This window comes from Macrobrachium nipponense, chromosome 13 (assembly GCF_015104395.2).
Source record: "Macrobrachium nipponense isolate FS-2020 chromosome 13, ASM1510439v2, whole genome shotgun sequence".
Classification (NCBI taxonomy): Eukaryota; Metazoa; Arthropoda; class Malacostraca; order Decapoda; family Palaemonidae; genus Macrobrachium; species Macrobrachium nipponense.
In genome coordinates, this window is record NC_087206.1 from 93,068,043 (window position 1) to 93,087,155 (window position 19,113).

The 19,113-nt window shown below is 36.6% G+C and overlaps 1 protein-coding gene across 1 annotated transcript; it reads left to right on the forward strand.

The window, feature by feature from the left end:
* The first annotated feature begins 4,454 nt into the window (after window positions 1–4,454).
* Window positions 4,455–5,645, forward strand: LOC135225519 (uncharacterized). Its single transcript, XM_064264801.1, has 2 exons — window positions 4,455–4,680; window positions 5,336–5,645. Exons 1-2 carry the CDS (start codon window positions 4,596–4,598, stop codon window positions 5,560–5,562), a joined length of 312 nt encoding a protein of 103 aa, XP_064120871.1. The 5' UTR covers window positions 4,455–4,595; the 3' UTR covers window positions 5,563–5,645.
* Window positions 5,646–19,113: the final 13,468 nt, after the last annotated feature.

Sequence of the window (19,113 nt, forward strand, 5' to 3'; positions counted from 1 at the left end):
GGAAAGACAAAACGTCATCTTAATAGTCTTCTTTTATAGAAAACTAAAAAACCAGGGTGCGTTTGCCAAAATTTCTCTCTTTTTCAGTACTAAGGACAAGAAAGTAGAAAATTAAAGGGATTGACTGACTGAATAAATGTATGGTTCCACCAAACTTGTTCGTGGCACCCTCACAAATTAGTCTCTCAACATGACTGAACTGGAGGTATTGTCCATCTTTCAAAACACCAACCATCCCATTGACAGCTTTGGTATGCAGGCCTGGGCAAGCTCTATGGAGACTGACATTTGGAAATTTTTATTCAGTCTTCCTTCCAGAGGACCCTCTCCTTCCACAGCAAGATAAATCAAGACAGCTGACGGGTGGGAACTCAGTAGCTTCTCTCAGGACAGAATTGGAATTCGCTTCTCCTCTCCTAAAGAATCTGCAACGATTTCTTCTCTTAGGGGGGAGGCTCCTCAACCTTTGACCAATTAGTCCTGACCAAGGCGGTGTTTGTTGTACACCTTGGCAAAGTGTGACTTAGAGGTAGTTACGATACACAGTGACCCCATTCTATTCTTTGCACTAAGCTTCGAAGTTAGATACCGTTTATTCTCCTGTCCTCAACCAGAACGTTTAATAAAAAAATAACTAGATAGATCAATGGCAGTTTACAGATCTTCGATGATTTGTTGGTCGTCTCAGAATTTTAGACACTTCAGTGTCTGCATTGTGTACTGATTGGTACATGTGTAAATTTTGATTGATTGATTTATGAAATTTAGGCTGTCAAGCCAAGCATTAGGGGATTTTCGGCCATTCAGCGCTAAAGACAGTTCAAGGGGGAACTTGGAGTGGCTGGACAGTATGATGAAGTGATCCAAAACGTAAAGGAGATAAAGTACAATGATCTCAAGGCGGACCTAAGAGAAACAAGTAAAAAAAGAGTTTTCTGTCCAGTGGTGGCATCAGCCATGGTCCATGAAACTCTTAGTGCGGCCCATGATACTAAGCCATGGTCCGGTGGTGGCTGTACCTATAGCGCTGCCATAAGTATGATTATTGCTAATTTTAACCGTAAATAAAATACGGACTACTGAGGCTAGAGAGCTTCATTTTGGCGTGTTTGATGATTGGAGGGTGGATGATGAACATACCAATTTGCAGCCCTCTAGCCTGAGTAGTTTGTAAGATCTGAGGGCCGACGGACAGACGAAACCAGCCCAATAGTTTTTTTTTACAGAAAATTAAGCCCCCAGTTAAAGGTGTTGGTCAGCAAGGCTGAAAAAAAGTAAAGGAGAATGGAGGCAAAGTAAAAGGCTAAAAAGTGGACGTAGCTACACGTGCAAAGGATGCAGCAAACCCTAAAATAACCTACAGTCATCCCATGATTTGCACTGACGGACCTACATACCCCCTACAGGACTGTCAATTTCGACTGTTCGAGGAAATTGGTCATCCTCAGACTACCCAGTTCTTCAGCCGCTTGTCTCTTTCCCCGTCTCATCTTTGGAATTCTTTTCCTGCTTCGATTTTCGTGGCTCGTGTAACCTTCCTTCCTTTCGGAATCAGCTCTATCGCCTCTTTCCAATGAAACCTAACCTTATGTCTTTTCCGTTTTCTTATTTGCTGGGCTAATTAAGGGCTTGGCACTCGTCGTCCCCAATAGTCTTTGTTCTGAAAAAATAATTAATTTTGTATCCAATATTATTAACAAGATTATTTTATTATTAGAGTTGTCAGCAGCAGTTATTTGTGTCAAAAGACGATTCACGAACCAATTCTACTCTCAGTCCTGGCGTAGGCCTTGCAAGCTAAACGCTAAATTAAAAAGAATGGAACTATTTTTGCATCTAAGATGCTTTTCTTATTAAATGAAATGCTTAAATATCCTTGGAGAGTTTTTTTAACGGCCCTCCACTTGTACATTTGTTAATGTTTATTAGTTCACTGCTGAAGCATTGTCAGATTGACTGGTTTTGTAAACCTGTCTGACATCGCAAGTGGATTGGGTTCCAGATAGGTTTCTTGTTCAGACCAACGTGGTGTTATCATGATTCGTCACATCCTTTTTTTATTTTTTTTTCTATCAGAGGCCTTATCATTGGCTGATTTGTTTACGTAACCTGACGTCAAACGAATATGGTTATCAACACCATGAACATTTTTTTACAGCAATAAATTAGGCAAGAAAGAAAAAAAGTAAACTTAATAAATTTTTAGTCACAACGAACCGTTTAACAGTCATGTAAATATTCCATTTAATATGTAGGAATAATCGGGAGCCTGCTATACGTTTGGCAAATGAAATATTATCGTACACTGGCTCCCTTCATCACCGAATCCCTTGAACTCTATATCTCACCTGTCGGGGAGACAAGTAACTGAAAGATTTTGCTCTCTGACCCAGAAATGATTAGGAGTATTTCAGCATAACGCTATAACGCTATAGGTATTGGAGAAACAAATCCACAGGTATGTATATGTACATATATTTAAAAATCTGTACCGAAAACATTCGGGAAACTGTTCGATTCCTTTTCAATCTCAGATTGAAAGGGGGAATCGAACAGCTACCCGGAAACTTTCTGTACAGATTTCTCTTTAAATATATGTACATACATAACTGTGGATTTGTTTCTCCATTTCAAGACTCGTGCAACTATGAGTACTTTTTAATAACAGGTATCGCTCAATCGGTCTTACCTGTTAATGGGGCGCATGCAAGTTATGGCTTCTAACATCTGTATCTTGCTCGCATCTCCACTCGTCTTCTCCAGTATCACAAGCCCCTTCTGGCAAAAGGGACCCCATGTACTTAGGTCGACGTACTTTCATCCACATCATCACCGTGCATAATATAGAATATAGAGTCCGAGTGGCACAAAAGTATCATCTGTTAATTGATATCTAATTGTAGTTTAATTGTATTCCACATAGGAAAATGAAAATGGTTTATCTCAGAAAATGCCCTTAATAAACGCTCCAAGAAGAGGTCCATTGGAGGATGAAATTGTTGGGCATTTTCTGAGATAAACCATTTTCATTTTCCTATGTGGAATGTAATTGAATTACCATATCTCCGTGCCTAAGAAGATTACCAGTACTATCTAATGGTAGGTCCACGAAATACCAAGATTCAACTAAACAGATGCGCTAGATGAATGGGTAACAGAGGAACACCCTTTTGAAAGTAAATCAGTAGAAAACTTATATTTTACTGGTATGATCCTGTAAGGACTTTTAAATCTGTTCTTTATCGTTATTATAAGATTCATGCAAATAACTGGAACGTTTTTGGATTTGTTAAATTGTTTGGGCTTTCAAAAAGAATACCTGAGGTTTATATTAATCCAAAATTAAGGAATTTGTTGATCTATTTATCACTATTAGGGTTATTAAAATTTTATGAAATTTACGCTTAAGCAAAGCACTGGGAAGCCTTCAACCATTCAGCCCTCAGCATTCAGCTGAAAGAGAGAGAGAGAGAGAGAGAGAGAGAGAGAGAGAGAGAGAGAGAGAGGGGATCATGCCTGACCTATCAATATTGTCCTTACACCTTCTAGCAAAATGCACATCATTAGACAAACTCTAATAATCTATAAGGAAGATGAACAGCTGTAGCACCAGCAAAAGCACACATACCAACAAAACATTTCATGACAGCATCAACTCATTAATAATTCACATCCATTAGGATTACGGGATATTTCGTAGGTCCCTAGATAAGATAAGTGACCACAAGCTAGTTCGCAGGTTGTTATCTAGGACCAATATTTCTTTGGGGGTAATTAGCTTTATAACATTTACAGTCTTTTGTTTAGGTTTTTACGGTGCGGGCCCCCCCCCCCCCCATCTGCCTTCATGCTGCACAAAAAGGGAACTATTAAAGCTAATGCACAGGACTAGCACGTTTTAATTTAGGAAGACATCTTATAGAATATAGCATTAAAATAGTGACAACCAGTTCATTAAAAGAAACACACACACACACACAAAACAGAGAGCCCTTTTAGCACGACAAATATACGTCAAAATTGCCTTGCACTCTTTTCTGCAGTAAAACAATAACTTAGAAATTACGAAAATTTATTTGCATCTGCTGTTATATAATCATGAATCATAGTAATTAACGTAACTACGAACGTTGGATTATGCGACATAATTCTCCTAAGCTCTTTCATAATTCATATGTCAAGTTCACGCCGATACCCTCATACGCTGTGGTGACAGGCGCCGCTCGATGGGAGCAAGAAACGTAATGATATCACCGGCCCTAGCAACGAGAGTAAAATCCGTTTAGTATCTTAGCGCAATGCTCCTGAAGAGTCGTTATCTCTTGAATTGTAACGGTCAGATCTTGTTACAGTGTCCAGGCTTGACCCAGAATGAATGGCCCTTGATAATCTAGCCAACGGATTATATTAAGTGCCCTCACACTTTCCTTTCCTCAGTTCAAGTGAAGAGCTCTCTTTGGATAACAGAAAGAATCGCTCAGCTGCCCTGAAGCCTCGATAGAAAGACCTGCCAGAAACCAACATTTTTCTCTAGAAATATTGGAGTTCGCTCTGCATTCTCTCAACAGTCCATTTCCAGCGTAATTTTCTTCAGAATGATCCAGGAATTGTCAGTAACTCAGATCATGCACTCAAAGCATGATCAAACCCATGGCCACATAGGACATCATTCACTCTATGGTAAGTACATGATTACTAAAAAATGTACGTTATATTAATTGTGACTTCTCACAGTTGAGCTAAAATTCTATGGAACTATTTTTCAGTAGCCCAGAAATTCCTTAGATTGGTCATTCTTTACGGAGACAAGAAAAACAAGTAAAAAACGAGACGAAGTTTCTTCGGCATAATCAAGTTGTCTGTACAGCGTATAATGCAGTATGAAACTCTCAGTCACGGCCCATGAAACTGTCCCCCGCGGACATTGAGACTTTCAGCCACGGCCCTGTGGCGGCCTGTTTTGTTGGCAATTATAGCGGTGCCAAACATACGATCATGGCTAACTTCGACCTAAAATAAAATAAAAAAAATCCAAAGGCTAGAGGGCTGCAATTCGGTATGGTTGATGGTTGGAGGGTGGATGATCAACATACTAATTTACAGCCCTCTAGCTTCAGTAGATTTTAAGATCTGAGGGCGGACAAAAGAAGTGCGGAAGGACAAACTAAAAGCAATCTCAGTAGTTTTCTTTTACAAAATACTAACAAGAAGCATATTATTATCAGTACCATCAGTTAACAAAGCCCCGGAATGATCAGTCCCATCAGTTAAAGTTCCGGAATGATTAAAACGCATTTATGGTCATTTTAAAGACTCATTTCAACACTTCTTCCAGAGGACGCAAAGAGCCGCACCTGTTCAGCCGAGAGCGACCGAAGCTTCCTGAGCGACGGGAGCGAGAACAACAACAGTTCCACCTGTCAACACAGCTGCTGCAGGGAAGAAGCAACGACCCAGCTTCACCGCCACAACAAAAGCAAAAAGACGACAAAGAAAGCTCACAAGAAACGTGAAACGATTGACAGCGATTTCCTAACATACTTCATCTGTCGTCGACCATAAGATCGTTCGTAATTTTTTACCCATTTATTTTTATAAAATTTCCTGTTCCTTAGTTTAATGCCTTTTTGTACTTATTTATTTTAAATTATATTTAATTTAGTTAATTATGTCGTTAAAATGAATTATGTTATACGTCTGATAATTACAAAACCATTGAAAATAGAAATGAAAATGAAAAAGATTCTTGTCAATAGTAAAAGTTGTCTCCTTGGGTAGCATCGGTAAGCTCACAGTGCTGTAAGTTGTTTAAACAGCTGGACGTGGAGTGCGAATATTTCCAAATATGATGGAAACGTAAACAAGTGAGGTGCATTCAAACATTACTGAAAATGGTTCATTTTATGTTTTCATTTAACTTTCCACCATAGCACATGTCCTGGCAGATTTAAGAAAAAATATCAGAAATTGTTTACTCGATGGAAATGAAATGAAAGCATCATGAAATCAATAGAAAAGTGATTTAATGGAAGAGACATGAAATCACTGCTGAAGCATACGTATATAGCAATGTTCGTAAATGAAAGTATTCTGGAAGACATATTATAGAATGGAAAAAGATGTCAGAATCCAGTTATCACCATAGTTCCTGCGGAATTCACAGAGAGGTTACTGTGTAGATGTACTCCAAGATCACCGATAAATAAAAACATTATGGAAGGAAGTATTCTAAAACAGTGCGGAACTGAGGAGAATTAAAATTGATGAGGAATAAATCTTACTGACTGAAAGTCTTGCAGAAACCCCAAATGAAAGTAGAAACGCTACTGAATTAAAGTGTTGTGAAAACACCAAATGAAAGTAGAAACGCTACTGAATGAAAGTGTTGTGAAAACACCGAATGAAAGTAGAAACGCTACTGAAATTGTTGTGAAAACATTTTGCAACTAAGCGGAAATGTTGCACACGAAAATAGCCAAAAAGCACTAAGCCATCGAAAGACTCGATCGGGAAAACATTGCAGAATGATTACAACGTTCTTGATCGAATAATATGAAATCTCTGCAGGATATATAAAACACGACAGATCGAAAGTGATCCAAAGTCACTGTGGAATGAATAGAGGGCTACTGATCGAGTGATCCGAAGTCACTGAGGAATGAATAGAGGGCTGTTGATCGAGTGATCCGAAGTCACTGAGGAATGAATAGAGGGCTGTTGATCGAGTGATCCGAAGTCACTGAGGAATGAATAGTGGGCCACTGATCGATTGATCCGTAGTCACTGAGGAATTAAAAGAGGCCTTGCTAAAGGGAAGTACGTGGAAATTACCACGTTACTGAATGCCAGTGACCTGAAATCACAGTAGATTGAGTAAAAATGTTACTGAATTGTGTTCTTTTGAAATCTCTTCAGAAGCAAAAAGAAACACTATTGAATCTATGTCTTTGAAAAGAGCTGCAGATCTGATAGGAATCTTACTGAGTACAAGTGTTGCTAAAGGACCGAGGAAGTGGAGAAAATTGATGTTGGTGAAAATAATCTGACACGCGTGAATCAAGAAGAAAAATTATTGGATAAAAGTGATCTGGATGCGCTGACAAACAACGTAAACGTTACTGAATTTAACTGCTCTCCCACCACTGTGTAAATTAATGTAATCATTAGTGAATGAAAAGATCCGTAAAGCGCTACGAAATAAAAAAAGAACTGAATGGAAGTTATCTAAAAGCATTGTATAGATAAATAGAGCCATAATTGGAAGAGAACAAAGCTGGTAGAATCGCAGAAGTAATTAGATGAGCACACTTCCACTGAAGTATAGTATAAATGAATGAGGGGTGTTTGTATTACCATTAGGAAGGCAGTTCAGATGCCTAATTTGGAACTTCTTCGAATTCCGTGTTCCCAGATTATTATAATCATCCAGTCCTTCCTTCCAGGTTGAGTTCTACTCTTTTCTCATTATTTGCTTTTCTTGACCTGGGTTAGATCACGTCTTGGGCCAGTTTGTCCCACTGGAAGAATTCCATTTCACATTCCACGATGATTATTAAACTCGAGGGTTAGAGGAGAGGCATTTAAAGCATTTACATACTCGACTTCACTTCTGGGATAAATAGTGTCTCGGTTCTCCAGATCTCGGTTTGTCCATGGGTCGAATTGGAAGAGTGATTCCCAAACTTTATACCGATGAAACAATATTTCATATCCCAGATAACCTTTATCTAAAGTACACTTTAAATATATATATATATATATATATATATATATATATATATATAATATATATATATATATATATATATATATATATATATATATATATATATATATATATATACTAATATATATATATATATATATAGTATATATATATATATATATATCTAATAAAAGGAGCCCATAAAAACACCAAAATGTAGAGAGAAAAGTACTATATTTCAGAGACTGCTGTCTCTCTCTTCAGGTATATGAATGAGAAAAGTTTACAGAAAAGGTGGTATTTATACCAAGATATCCTTCCACAAGTAAGCCAATTTAGGTCACCCCCACTGATAATCTTCCTTTAATCTTCTTAAGCGTTGGTTGAATGAACACTTCGTCGACGACATCTGAGATCCACGCCCCTTTTGAGATGTTCATTACCTGCTTCTCTTTTATTAAGGCCGATTCCATCATTTGACTCTTGTACCGGCAGTTGCTGCTATAAATTACATGTGACATATTCCAGTTTATTCTATGGTTATGTTCATTTATATGGTTGAAAATAGCCGAGTTCTGTTGTCCATACCTAACTGACCGTTTGTGTTGTATTAATCTCTGGGGAAGTGATTTACCTGTAAATCCGATGTAAGATTGGTCACAGTCCTGGCATGGGATCTCATATACCCCAGAGTCTTTGGGAGATGTCTTTTGTTGGACGTTAATCAGGGATTTGGCTAAGGTATTTGGGTAGGTAAATGCAAAAGGGTTGGATTTCCCAAGGGTGTGGGTTACTCTCTTAATCGTCTCCAAGTGAGGAATTTTTATTTTATTGTTGGGTGTGTCTCTGGTCTTGTCTTTAGGAGGTCGGTAGAAAATTACGTTTGCTTTTTGAATTGCTTTCTCAATTATATGGTCAGGATACTTTAAAGATGAAAGTTGCTTGCGAATTAGTTCAAATTCTTTTTCCAGGAAATCTTGGGAACAAATTCGTAAGGCTCTTAAGAATAGGTTGCTAGCTACACCTATCTTGATAGTAATGTCATGATAGCTAAAGTAGTGAATATATGAAAGTGAGAACGTTGGTTTTCTGTATATGGTAAATTTGTATTCTGTCGTGTCTCTGATTATTAAAACATCAAGAAAAGGAATTTTGTTGTCTGTTTCCCATTCAACTTTAAATTTGATGCTGGGCACTAATGCGTTTAATTTTGAGAGGAATTCATTAAAATTACACCACTTATTATCCCAAAATGTTAGGATGTCATCCACGTATCTCCTCCACAGCATGTATTTGGGTTTTATTGCATTTATTACTGTAGTTTCAAAGTATTCCATGTACAGATTGGCTAAAACAGGACTTAAAGGACTACCCATACTACACCCGAATTTTTGCTTGTAGAATGATTCCCCAAATGAAAATACGTTATTAGATGCACATAATTCAACTAACTTTATTATTTTGTCAAGCGCCAATGGGAAATGATCTGAATAGGGGGGTAATTTTTCCCTTAAAAACTGAAGAACGTCCTGTACTGGTACTTTTGTGAATAGGGAGTCTACGTCAAGGCTTAAAAGTTTTATGTTGTGAAGTGGTATATGAGCTTCTCTGAATTTGTGACAAAAATCTTCCGAATGTTTGATGTGACTGGGAGAAAAAGTGCCTAAAAAAGGAGAAAGGAGGCCAGCTAACCATTTAGAAATTTTGTAATTGAAAGCTCCGGCGCATGAAACGATGGGTCTGAATGGAAGATTGTCTTTGTGAGTTTTGGGAAGGCCTTACCCGACGACCAACCTGGGAAAGCCCTTCTACTTCTCCTTCGACCAACCGACAATCACTCTGACAAAGCAGTTATTCTTCTTCAACAAATCTCGGTGCAATGGGAGTATAATCCAGGTGGGGGTCGGTTTGAAAGACCCCCGAATTTCCACAGCCTCACCGAATCCTAAAATCCTCTTCCTCTCAACCATCCTGCCAAATCTTCAACCCAAAATCCTTTTCTCTATTCTTTTATAACCGGTGGACCAAAAGGGAATGCAAGTTCCATTCCTAAAAACTTAGTGTTTATTATATTGTCGATTGAAATTATTATATGTCACTGGATTTAGTGACCTGACTGCACTGCTGATAATAATTTTATATATTTGTGATAGGGACCGTGTACATGTTAGGCACATTGTTAATAAAGACATTTTCTTCAACAGGAAATGAGATAATTGTGCTAGATTCCAATGCATCCCACCAAGCTCAGTTCTTGCCTTCGTGCTTTGCATTAATCAATCTAGTGAAATCCCACCTGTACAAAGTAACATATTTATAGAATTCCAACAGTATAAAATAATTCTACATTATAATTTTCGCTACCATTGAGAGACTTCTTTAATGTTTCTCATCTTTTCTTACTATTGTTAAATGAAATATATGAAGTATAGCCATTCCAAATCATTGGCTACCTTAAGCCTTTCCATTCCCTTACTGCAATAAATTATGGTGCCACCGAACCCGGAACATAAGAATATATATATATATATATATATATATATATATATATATATATCTATATATATATATATCATATATATTATATACATATATATATATATATATATTATATATATATATATATATATATATATATATATTACTGAATCACAAAAATAGAGAACGTGATGAATATATAAATTAAGAAAAAAATCAACTCAAGCTTAGCAAAGGATGAAAAGTTGAAAGGCCTAGCAACGATAATTTAATGATTCACTTTCTTTCGTTGATTTTGTCTATATATATATATATATATATATATATATATATATAGTATATATATATTATATATATATATATATATATATATATATATATATAATATATATATATATATATATATATATATATATATATATCTATATATATATATATATATATGTATATGTATATTGGCCATTTAGCCCATTACTATTCAGGTTGTGTATACATCCAGACAACCGCAATCGTTAAGACATTTTTATTTCACGATTCCTTGCGAAGAATCTCGTAATGGTCTACGAAACCCTAGTTAGAAATAACCGCCTTAAAGTCAGCGGAAGGCCGTCGGTTAAACGTAGAATCAAGGGAGTAAGAGAGAGTCAACCAACAGCCTACAAAGTGAGTGGCATCAAGTGGTTACAGATAATGATTTTAAGGCTTTCAATATCTAATGTAGGTCAGACATCTACAATATGTTAAATTTATATATGTTGTGCATACATAAATATATATATATATATATATATATATATATATATATATATATATATATATATATATATATATATATATATATATATATATATATATATATATATATATATATATATATATATATATATATATATATATTATATATATATGTATATAATGGTGCTACTGTTTTAGCCCCACTGGTCAGAGGTTGTTAAATATATATATATATATATATATATATATATATATATATATATATATATATATATATATATATATATATATATATATATATATATATATATATATATATATTTAACAACCTCTGACCAGTGGGGTTAAAACAGTATCACCACTGGAACCATCTGTATTGATACACTGCTGAAGATGTGTGAAACGGCTAGTTTTGCGAGTTTTTTGCACAGGGCATTCATCCATTATCCAGGAGTTCGAGCGCAAATGTAGCAGCGATGATTGTCTTATCTATTGTCCCGAGCCAACCCTGTTAGGGAAGCTGTTTAATTGTAAATACAAACACAGAATATATATATATATATATATATATATATATATATATATATATATATATATATATACATATACTTCTGTGGAGGGTAATCAAAACGATAGTACGGGTAATTGCTAAAAATCGTATCTTATTACTAGTGATGCCGAAACCTCTAAAGAATTTGTTCCATAACAGATGCTGGGTCAAAGATTATTAGTAAATAAATAGCACTGTAACTCAATCAGTGATAAATAATAGGAAACTAAACCTACTTCACAAGAAAAATGGAAGATGAAGAGTTTGATCTTGCCAGTTAATTTTCAAATGCTTCATTGTGGGTTACTTTTTTATGTAGTTATTGATAACATTAGTAGGGGCAGAGGGGTTACCTCCACTTTGTTTTATCAGTCATCGCATCCTTAGGTGTGATAAGTCCGTCCTCTACGACCCATACAGAGACAACTAGGTAACAAGGTTTTATTTGTCATTTATCATATAAGTCGTTCCAGGCTGGTCACAGATCTTCGCCAATGGAGGCTATGGGACAAAATCTAGGACTACGAACCAACTAATTACTGCCACCCAGCGCTGAATGACCCATTTATATGAGTTTGTAGAAGAATAATGTATGGTCACCTTTGTCCATTGTTGAATCACTTAAATGAATGCAACGTCTTAAACGGGCCATGCATAGAATAATTTTTAATAATAGATGAGCAGATTATGATTTTTAAGGAGCGTGCAATGCTAAAAATCTGTCAACACGCACCCGCTGGGCTCCTTCCACCCCCCCCCCCCCCCACGACCCAAGGTGTTATGTAATTTCATGGAAATTTCATATAGATTTTGCCAATGTGATGTTTTTGAATGATTATGACCCATTATCTATAAAAATCGTGTTTGGCATTTTTGGGATACCATCTTGAATTTTTGGCATAAAATATGGGTATTTTGCCCATCTGTGCAATTCTAAGCCCTTTATACATTATATTTTCTTTAATTACTAACACAAATGTTGGCTAAGACGTTTGTATTATGAAATAAAGTCATGGCATTCAATACTTTGAATGACAGGACATATACAGACCTCTAAATCCAAGATGGCGGCTAATTTTATGAGCATTTGTTCACTTGCTTTTTTCCTTTCTTGTAATTGCCTTGTCTTGGGAAAACAGTAGAAGGAAGTGGCCTTGATGAGTTGTGGGTCGAAAGTGGCTTGTATGGCACAGCTGTTGTCAGTCAAATACTGAGCAGGAACCACTTCAGTCGAGAGTTAGATGTCACCAAATTTCTTTGCAGGTAATTTCAGATCAGTACTTTGAGGCATTCTTCGAGAAACGTCCAGAAATCTACCCTGCAATGAAAGATGCAGCTGTGATCCTCTCAAATGCTTAGGTGGGTCTGGATGTATATGCAGCAAGTTGAGAATGTCTTGCTGGTCCAAAGTAACACACGATGTGGCATGTGGGACATCCAATTGGCATCACTGAAAAATGTATGTTTGGTTTTTCACATACAATAGAATGGACTATGCGATGCCCATTCCTGAATATACTGCCTGCATGTACAGCCTAAAAGATACTCACCCTGACATCTGGGAAGAGTTTGTGAATGGCGGCGTTGTGGTCCAAAAGAGTGGAGTGAATTTCACAGCCATCGGCGTTGACCAGCCCCAAGAGAATGTCAACAAAATACACAAAGCAGATGGAGGAATTGACAGGATCAAAGCCAGTACAGAACCCCTGCTCAATTATTGCCTGAGTACAACCGAGTTTTCATGTTTGTCTAAGGAAACTGAAGAAATGCTTGGTTTGGCACCATGATCTGTCACAGACAAAACTTCTTCAGCATGAGGAAACAAGTACACTGTCTGAAGGAAGTTCTGTGCAAATCAAATCCTTTTAAGGTAGGAGAAACAAGTCATGGCACAAAACATAAGGTTGCACACATCACTAAAAAATCATCATCAAGGAAAGTGTGCAGGAAAATATTCTTGACACAGTGGAGTGTGGTTCATTTGCATATCAGAAGTTTGTGGACGAATGAATTTGCAGTACTCAGAACCTTTGGGGAAAGATGACGAAAGTGAAACATCTAGGCTGGAATGACAACAACAAATCCATTCGCACAAAGATTGGAGGAGAATAAGTTACTTTGTAAGCTTCAAATTCGTTGATGTCAAGGCTTCCGATGCTAACCTGATCATCCATGAAGTTGACTTGAAGGAAGCTGTCAGCACATATGAGTTTTTATCAATCAATCACATGCTGATGACACCAGGTGGTTTGTTGCATCCATGCAACGACACATCACAGTTCATTCACCATCTGGAGAACAATGAATCAGATGAAAATGGCCAAGGTGATGCACCTCTACTGGATGACTTACCACTTGATAGAGCTTCTATTATCATCGATGCTATAGCAGTGATTCATGAGATGGCCATTTTCAAGGACGAAATATCATCTTGTGGAGACCTGGCATAGCATTTCATCAATGCTATCACCTCCAAAAGTCGCCCTTACTTTAAGTACTACTTGGTGTTTGAGCAATACTGCCATTCCTCATTGAAAGAGATAACAAGACAGTGTCACAGTGAACCCAAGCTTTCTAAGGGAACAGAGTACAAAGTCAACAGAAACACGTGTATTAAAGATCTCAAGTTCCTCAGTAGTAACAAGATGAGCTTCTGACAATATTCTTGGCCCAACAGATTGTTGTCAACTGCACAGCAGACATAAACACAATCACTTGTCAAGGTGTCCAGTCCAACACATCTGTCAGTTGTCATGTTGCCAAGCATGACGAGGTGGATACATTACTGATTTACTAAGCTAGTGAAGCACACAAACTTGGACTTACTGTTCACATCTATTCCCAGGACACAGATGTGCTGGCACTTGCCATACACAACTTGGTAGTCTTAGGCGAGGATGCAGCTATGATAATGGGTACTGAAACCAATCGACATGTACTGCCTTTGTTGCCTATCCAAAATCCACTTGCTGAGGAACATGCTCAAGCCTTGATGGGATTTCGTGCCATAAGGGGGTGTGACACAACTGGAAGGATATTTGGCCGGAACAAAACTTTAAGGTGGAAGGCATTTAAGGACTGTGCTGCTGACATTGTTGGTGTACTTGCTCGTCTGGGACAGGAGAGTGAACCATTCTGTGAAGTTCTGGGTCATTGTGAAGCATTCATCTGAAAGTTACTTGGTCTAAAGAACGCATGTATTATTCAAGTTGCTGCAGATGGTTTCATTTTCGTGGACTCAACAGCAAACAAAGAATCGAAAAACTGCCCCTAACACAAGGATCATTGCAAGAGCACATTTGACGGGCACATTACCACTGGTTAATCTGGAGGCAGGCCTTAATTCCACAACAACCGTTCCAACACCAACTGAATTTGGATGGTCTATCAAGTGACACTTCGGGACATTTCGTTCCCAAGGTAAGCAGAAAACCTCTGGCTCTAGATTCCATCTTACAGTTGGTTAAGGTGTAAATGCACAAAGAGTTAGTGTAGTTGGCGATGTTCCTGCCGCAAAAAACAAATGCCCTGCAGAAATGTGCAACTGTGATCCTGATGGATGTAAAAACTTGGCTGATGTGGGTGAAGCTAGTGACGAATCTGACACTGAATGAGTATCAGACTTGACATGAACTTGTCTTAGGAACATAACATATTACTGTTCTTTTATTTAAACAACCGAAGTTTCTCATTTTTGTAACAGAGGTTAACTGTCATACTGTCATTTGATAAAAAAAAAAATACCAAAAAATTTCTAAATCTGACGGCAAAAAAAAGTATTATATAAATGTATTTTACGATCATTTCTTCTCACAGAATTTGACTAATGATAAAATAAGTAAATACTGCTTTACTCATTGCATTGATATACACAAATATAGGGTACATTACACTTCACACCCTCAGACAATCAAACAGTTTGAAACTTGTCAATTTGTAGCAAACAATACCTGTTTTTGGCGATACCACCCGGTCTACTTTAACAGGGTGATAAAAATGTCAAGACGACCTCAGAAAAGATGCCAACACATTCTACATGCCCCTAGTAGTCTAGGCTAACAAAAATAAAACCACATTGACAAAAATCTATTTGAATTTTCCACGACAGCCAAAAATGTGACATAAAAGCATGTACTAACCAAAATGATGACACAATACAGTAATTTTAGCTGCAAACACAAGATATAACTATGTCAATCTCAAGCACGACTTACTTAACCTATCCACTGAAACAATATGTATCTTTATATATAAAACCACTGTTTACCAATATGAAAGTTTTATGATAACAAGAAAGTACATTTCATGTTCAACATTCGTTAGATATCATCCGATGTCATTACACAGAAATTCATTGTTTAGTGAATACGTATCTCACGTATAGTCATGCGAGCACCGTGAAAACGATTACTCTAGAGCATGTATGATGAGATATAGGCTATAAATGGCAAAAACTAGATTGAAATACTGTGGAGTGGCCTAATCTTTGTAATATTTACGCACTACTTTTCAAGATGACAGGAACATGGCATGTCAACATTTCAAGAACGGCGATGAAAATACTTTTCTTTAGCCACTCAACATCAACAGGTACTAAAACCTCAAATTATGTTCCAGAGTTCAACATCACATAGCCTTAGAGATTGATGAAGAAGTATGCTTTATTTAAAGGCTCTCTGTTTCCCGAAACGAATGACCTTGTGGGGATAGAAGGACACCTATGAGGAGCAAAAAAGTTCTAATTTTCAGTGGAATCCTACGGAAGTTGGGTCGGTTGCTACTCGAACGAAAAATACGAACGGCAACGGGGTCATGTAGCAAAGAAATCTTGGCATTTTCCTCGAAAACGTTTCATTGATGCAACAGCTATTCACTTCATGATGAGATATTTCCAGTCAAAACAAGAACTATTACCTTATTTTCATATATATATATATATATATATATATATATATATATATATATATATATATATATATATATATATATATGTATATATATATGTATATATATATGTATATATATGTATATATATATATATATATATATATATATATATGTATATATATATATACTGATATATATTATATACATATAAATTATCAATAAAAGTATATATATCGGAGGGGTGATCTAGATATAAATCACTGTTACAATATTTAAAAATAGGAAACCAGATAGATGAAACAAGTAATGCAACAAGCATGCTGAGAGACAGAGAGGCAGACAGAAAGACACACTCTCACACGCAAACACACACACACACACACACACACACACACACATATATATATATATATATATATATATATATATATATATATATATATATATATATACATATATATATATATATATAAATGGAAGGAAAAATCTTTTGACGTATCGCCTCAAAAGGGAAAAAGGCGTATTGTGATGAAAACGAATAATCCCCTGGACATCCCTTGGCAACGAGCACAGTCTTACTCCGGGGAGGCACCGCAATACTCGTATCACCAAGAAGATAATAACCCTTCGACGTCACGTTCCCGATAACAGTGTATCCTGGGGGTATATATACGACTCGCTCACGTCTTCAATCTAACAGACAGAAAGCAGCTCTTGGAAAGGAGAAGAGAACCTCTCATGTTGCCTAAAGCTTCAGCAGCAACAGGAGATTTTTTTAAATCATTAAAATCATATATCAGAAGCTCTTTTGCCTGACTTTGAAGTCCTGTAAGACTCCAGTTTCATCGCCTTCAAAATGATCCAGGAATTATCTGCTTCCAAAATGCTGCACCCAGCTCATGTTGTCCAGCATCAGACAAAACATCATTCCTTCCACGGTAAGATTAATTTCATTCTTTTGTCCGAAATATAACCATGTTCTCTTTTGTATTTGCCTTCTACAGTATTAATGAAAAATGTTTAATTTACGTTTTCATTTCCCTTGTCTCTTATTTTGTCCCTATTTCGATCTATAAGCTTAACGCATATGGCTTTTTAAATGAAATAATTCCGGTAACAATTGCAACTGTTTCCCAAGAACCACGAACAGAGTTGATCAGATTCAGGAAACGTTCTGTGGCTGTTTCATGAACAACCTCAACCATTTCTTTCCTTCAATGGAATTCAGTATCAGAAAGATATTTTTGCTATAAGAACTCATTCACTAACTAACCAGCACATTAATTTTTTTTATTGTTTTTGATTTCCCATCATAGATGAAGCAAAGAGCCGCACATGCTCCTCTGAGAGCGATAAAAGCTTCCAGAGCGACAAGGGCCACAGCAGCGGCTTCACCTCTCAAATAAGGGACGAAATGACTCGTCCCCACCACAACAAAAACACGAAGTCAGACAAGAAATCTCACAAGAAGCATAATGCGATTGACAGCGATTTCGTCACTTATTTTATCTGCCGTCGACCATGAGAAGACCCCTCTCTCTTGTGTGTCTCTCTCTGTCTCTCTCATTGCTTTTTTAATTTTACTACTCATACTTTATGTATTTAATTTAAGTAACTTATAATCATCATATGATTTCATGTTCCATTAACTTAATTTATATACCTGTCACTTTCATCGTGCAATAAAAGTCAATATAATCTGAAATATAAATTCTTTCATACCTTTGCAACATAACAAATCACAATTCCAGGTCTAAGCGATCTTAAAAAATCAAGAGACAAAACGATGACAATTGAAATGAGAAAATATTAACTTTAATATGCAACTGCATTCTTTATTTTGCTGATTATTTATGATCTGAAATACAAGAAAACTCTGACTTTATACTTAATAATGATATTAATAGTTATGTCCAAAATATTTATATGATAGTTCTCAGGGTATCTTTCTGATGGTGGATTCTTGTAATGCAAAATAACTAACTTGGAAGACCCTGGACACGGTTGGTCATAGGGGACCGAAGTGTTGCTTTGGGAAGGGGGGGGCGGCTATTAGTAGGGAAGGGGGAATCTTGTTTGATGGAACAATAAGTAGCAACGGCAGATGTCATCACAGTAGCAGCACTGAATTCAGGTGTTCTGAACTTACTGCAGAAGTAAACACAAACATTATCAAATTAAAGTTTCCGGAGAGCTCTGTTGATATGTGATTCAACAGGAATCTTATTGAATGCAAACATTATTACATGACTGAGGAAGCGTAAAAAAAGACTAATGTTGATAATAATCTGGCCCACTCGGGAAGAAACGGAAACGTTATTGAATAATAGTGATCTGGATGAGCTGACAAATAATGAAAGCATTACTGAAATAAATTGCTCTCCAACTACTGCATAAATTAATGTAATCATTAATGAATGAAAGGTTTCGTAACGCACTACGAAATAGATAAATAGAACCGTAACTGGAAGAGAATAAAGGTGGCATATTCACAGAAGTAATTAGAAATGCATGCTTTCACTTAAGCATAAATGAAACAGGGGTGTTCGTATTACTGTTGTGAATGCAGTTCAGTGTATGATTTGGAACTCCTTCGAATACCGTGTTCTCAAACTTTTCCATTTCTTTCTTTTCCTGACCTGGGCTAGATAAAGTCTTGGGCCAGTTCGTCCCATTGGAAGAATTCCATTTCACATTCCACGATGATTATTAAACTCGAGGGTTAGAGGAGAGGCATTTAAGGCATTTACATACTAGA

Excerpts from the sequence above, each read along its gene's own strand:
- LOC135225519 (XM_064264801.1), top strand. The coding sequence starts at position 4,596 with ATGATCCAGGAATTGTCAGTAACTCAGATCATGCACTCAAAGCATGAT. Across the intron at positions 4,681-5,335 it reads AGGACATCATTCACTCTATG|AGGACGCAAAGAGCCGCACC; the intron begins GTAAGTACATGA and ends CACTTCTTCCAG.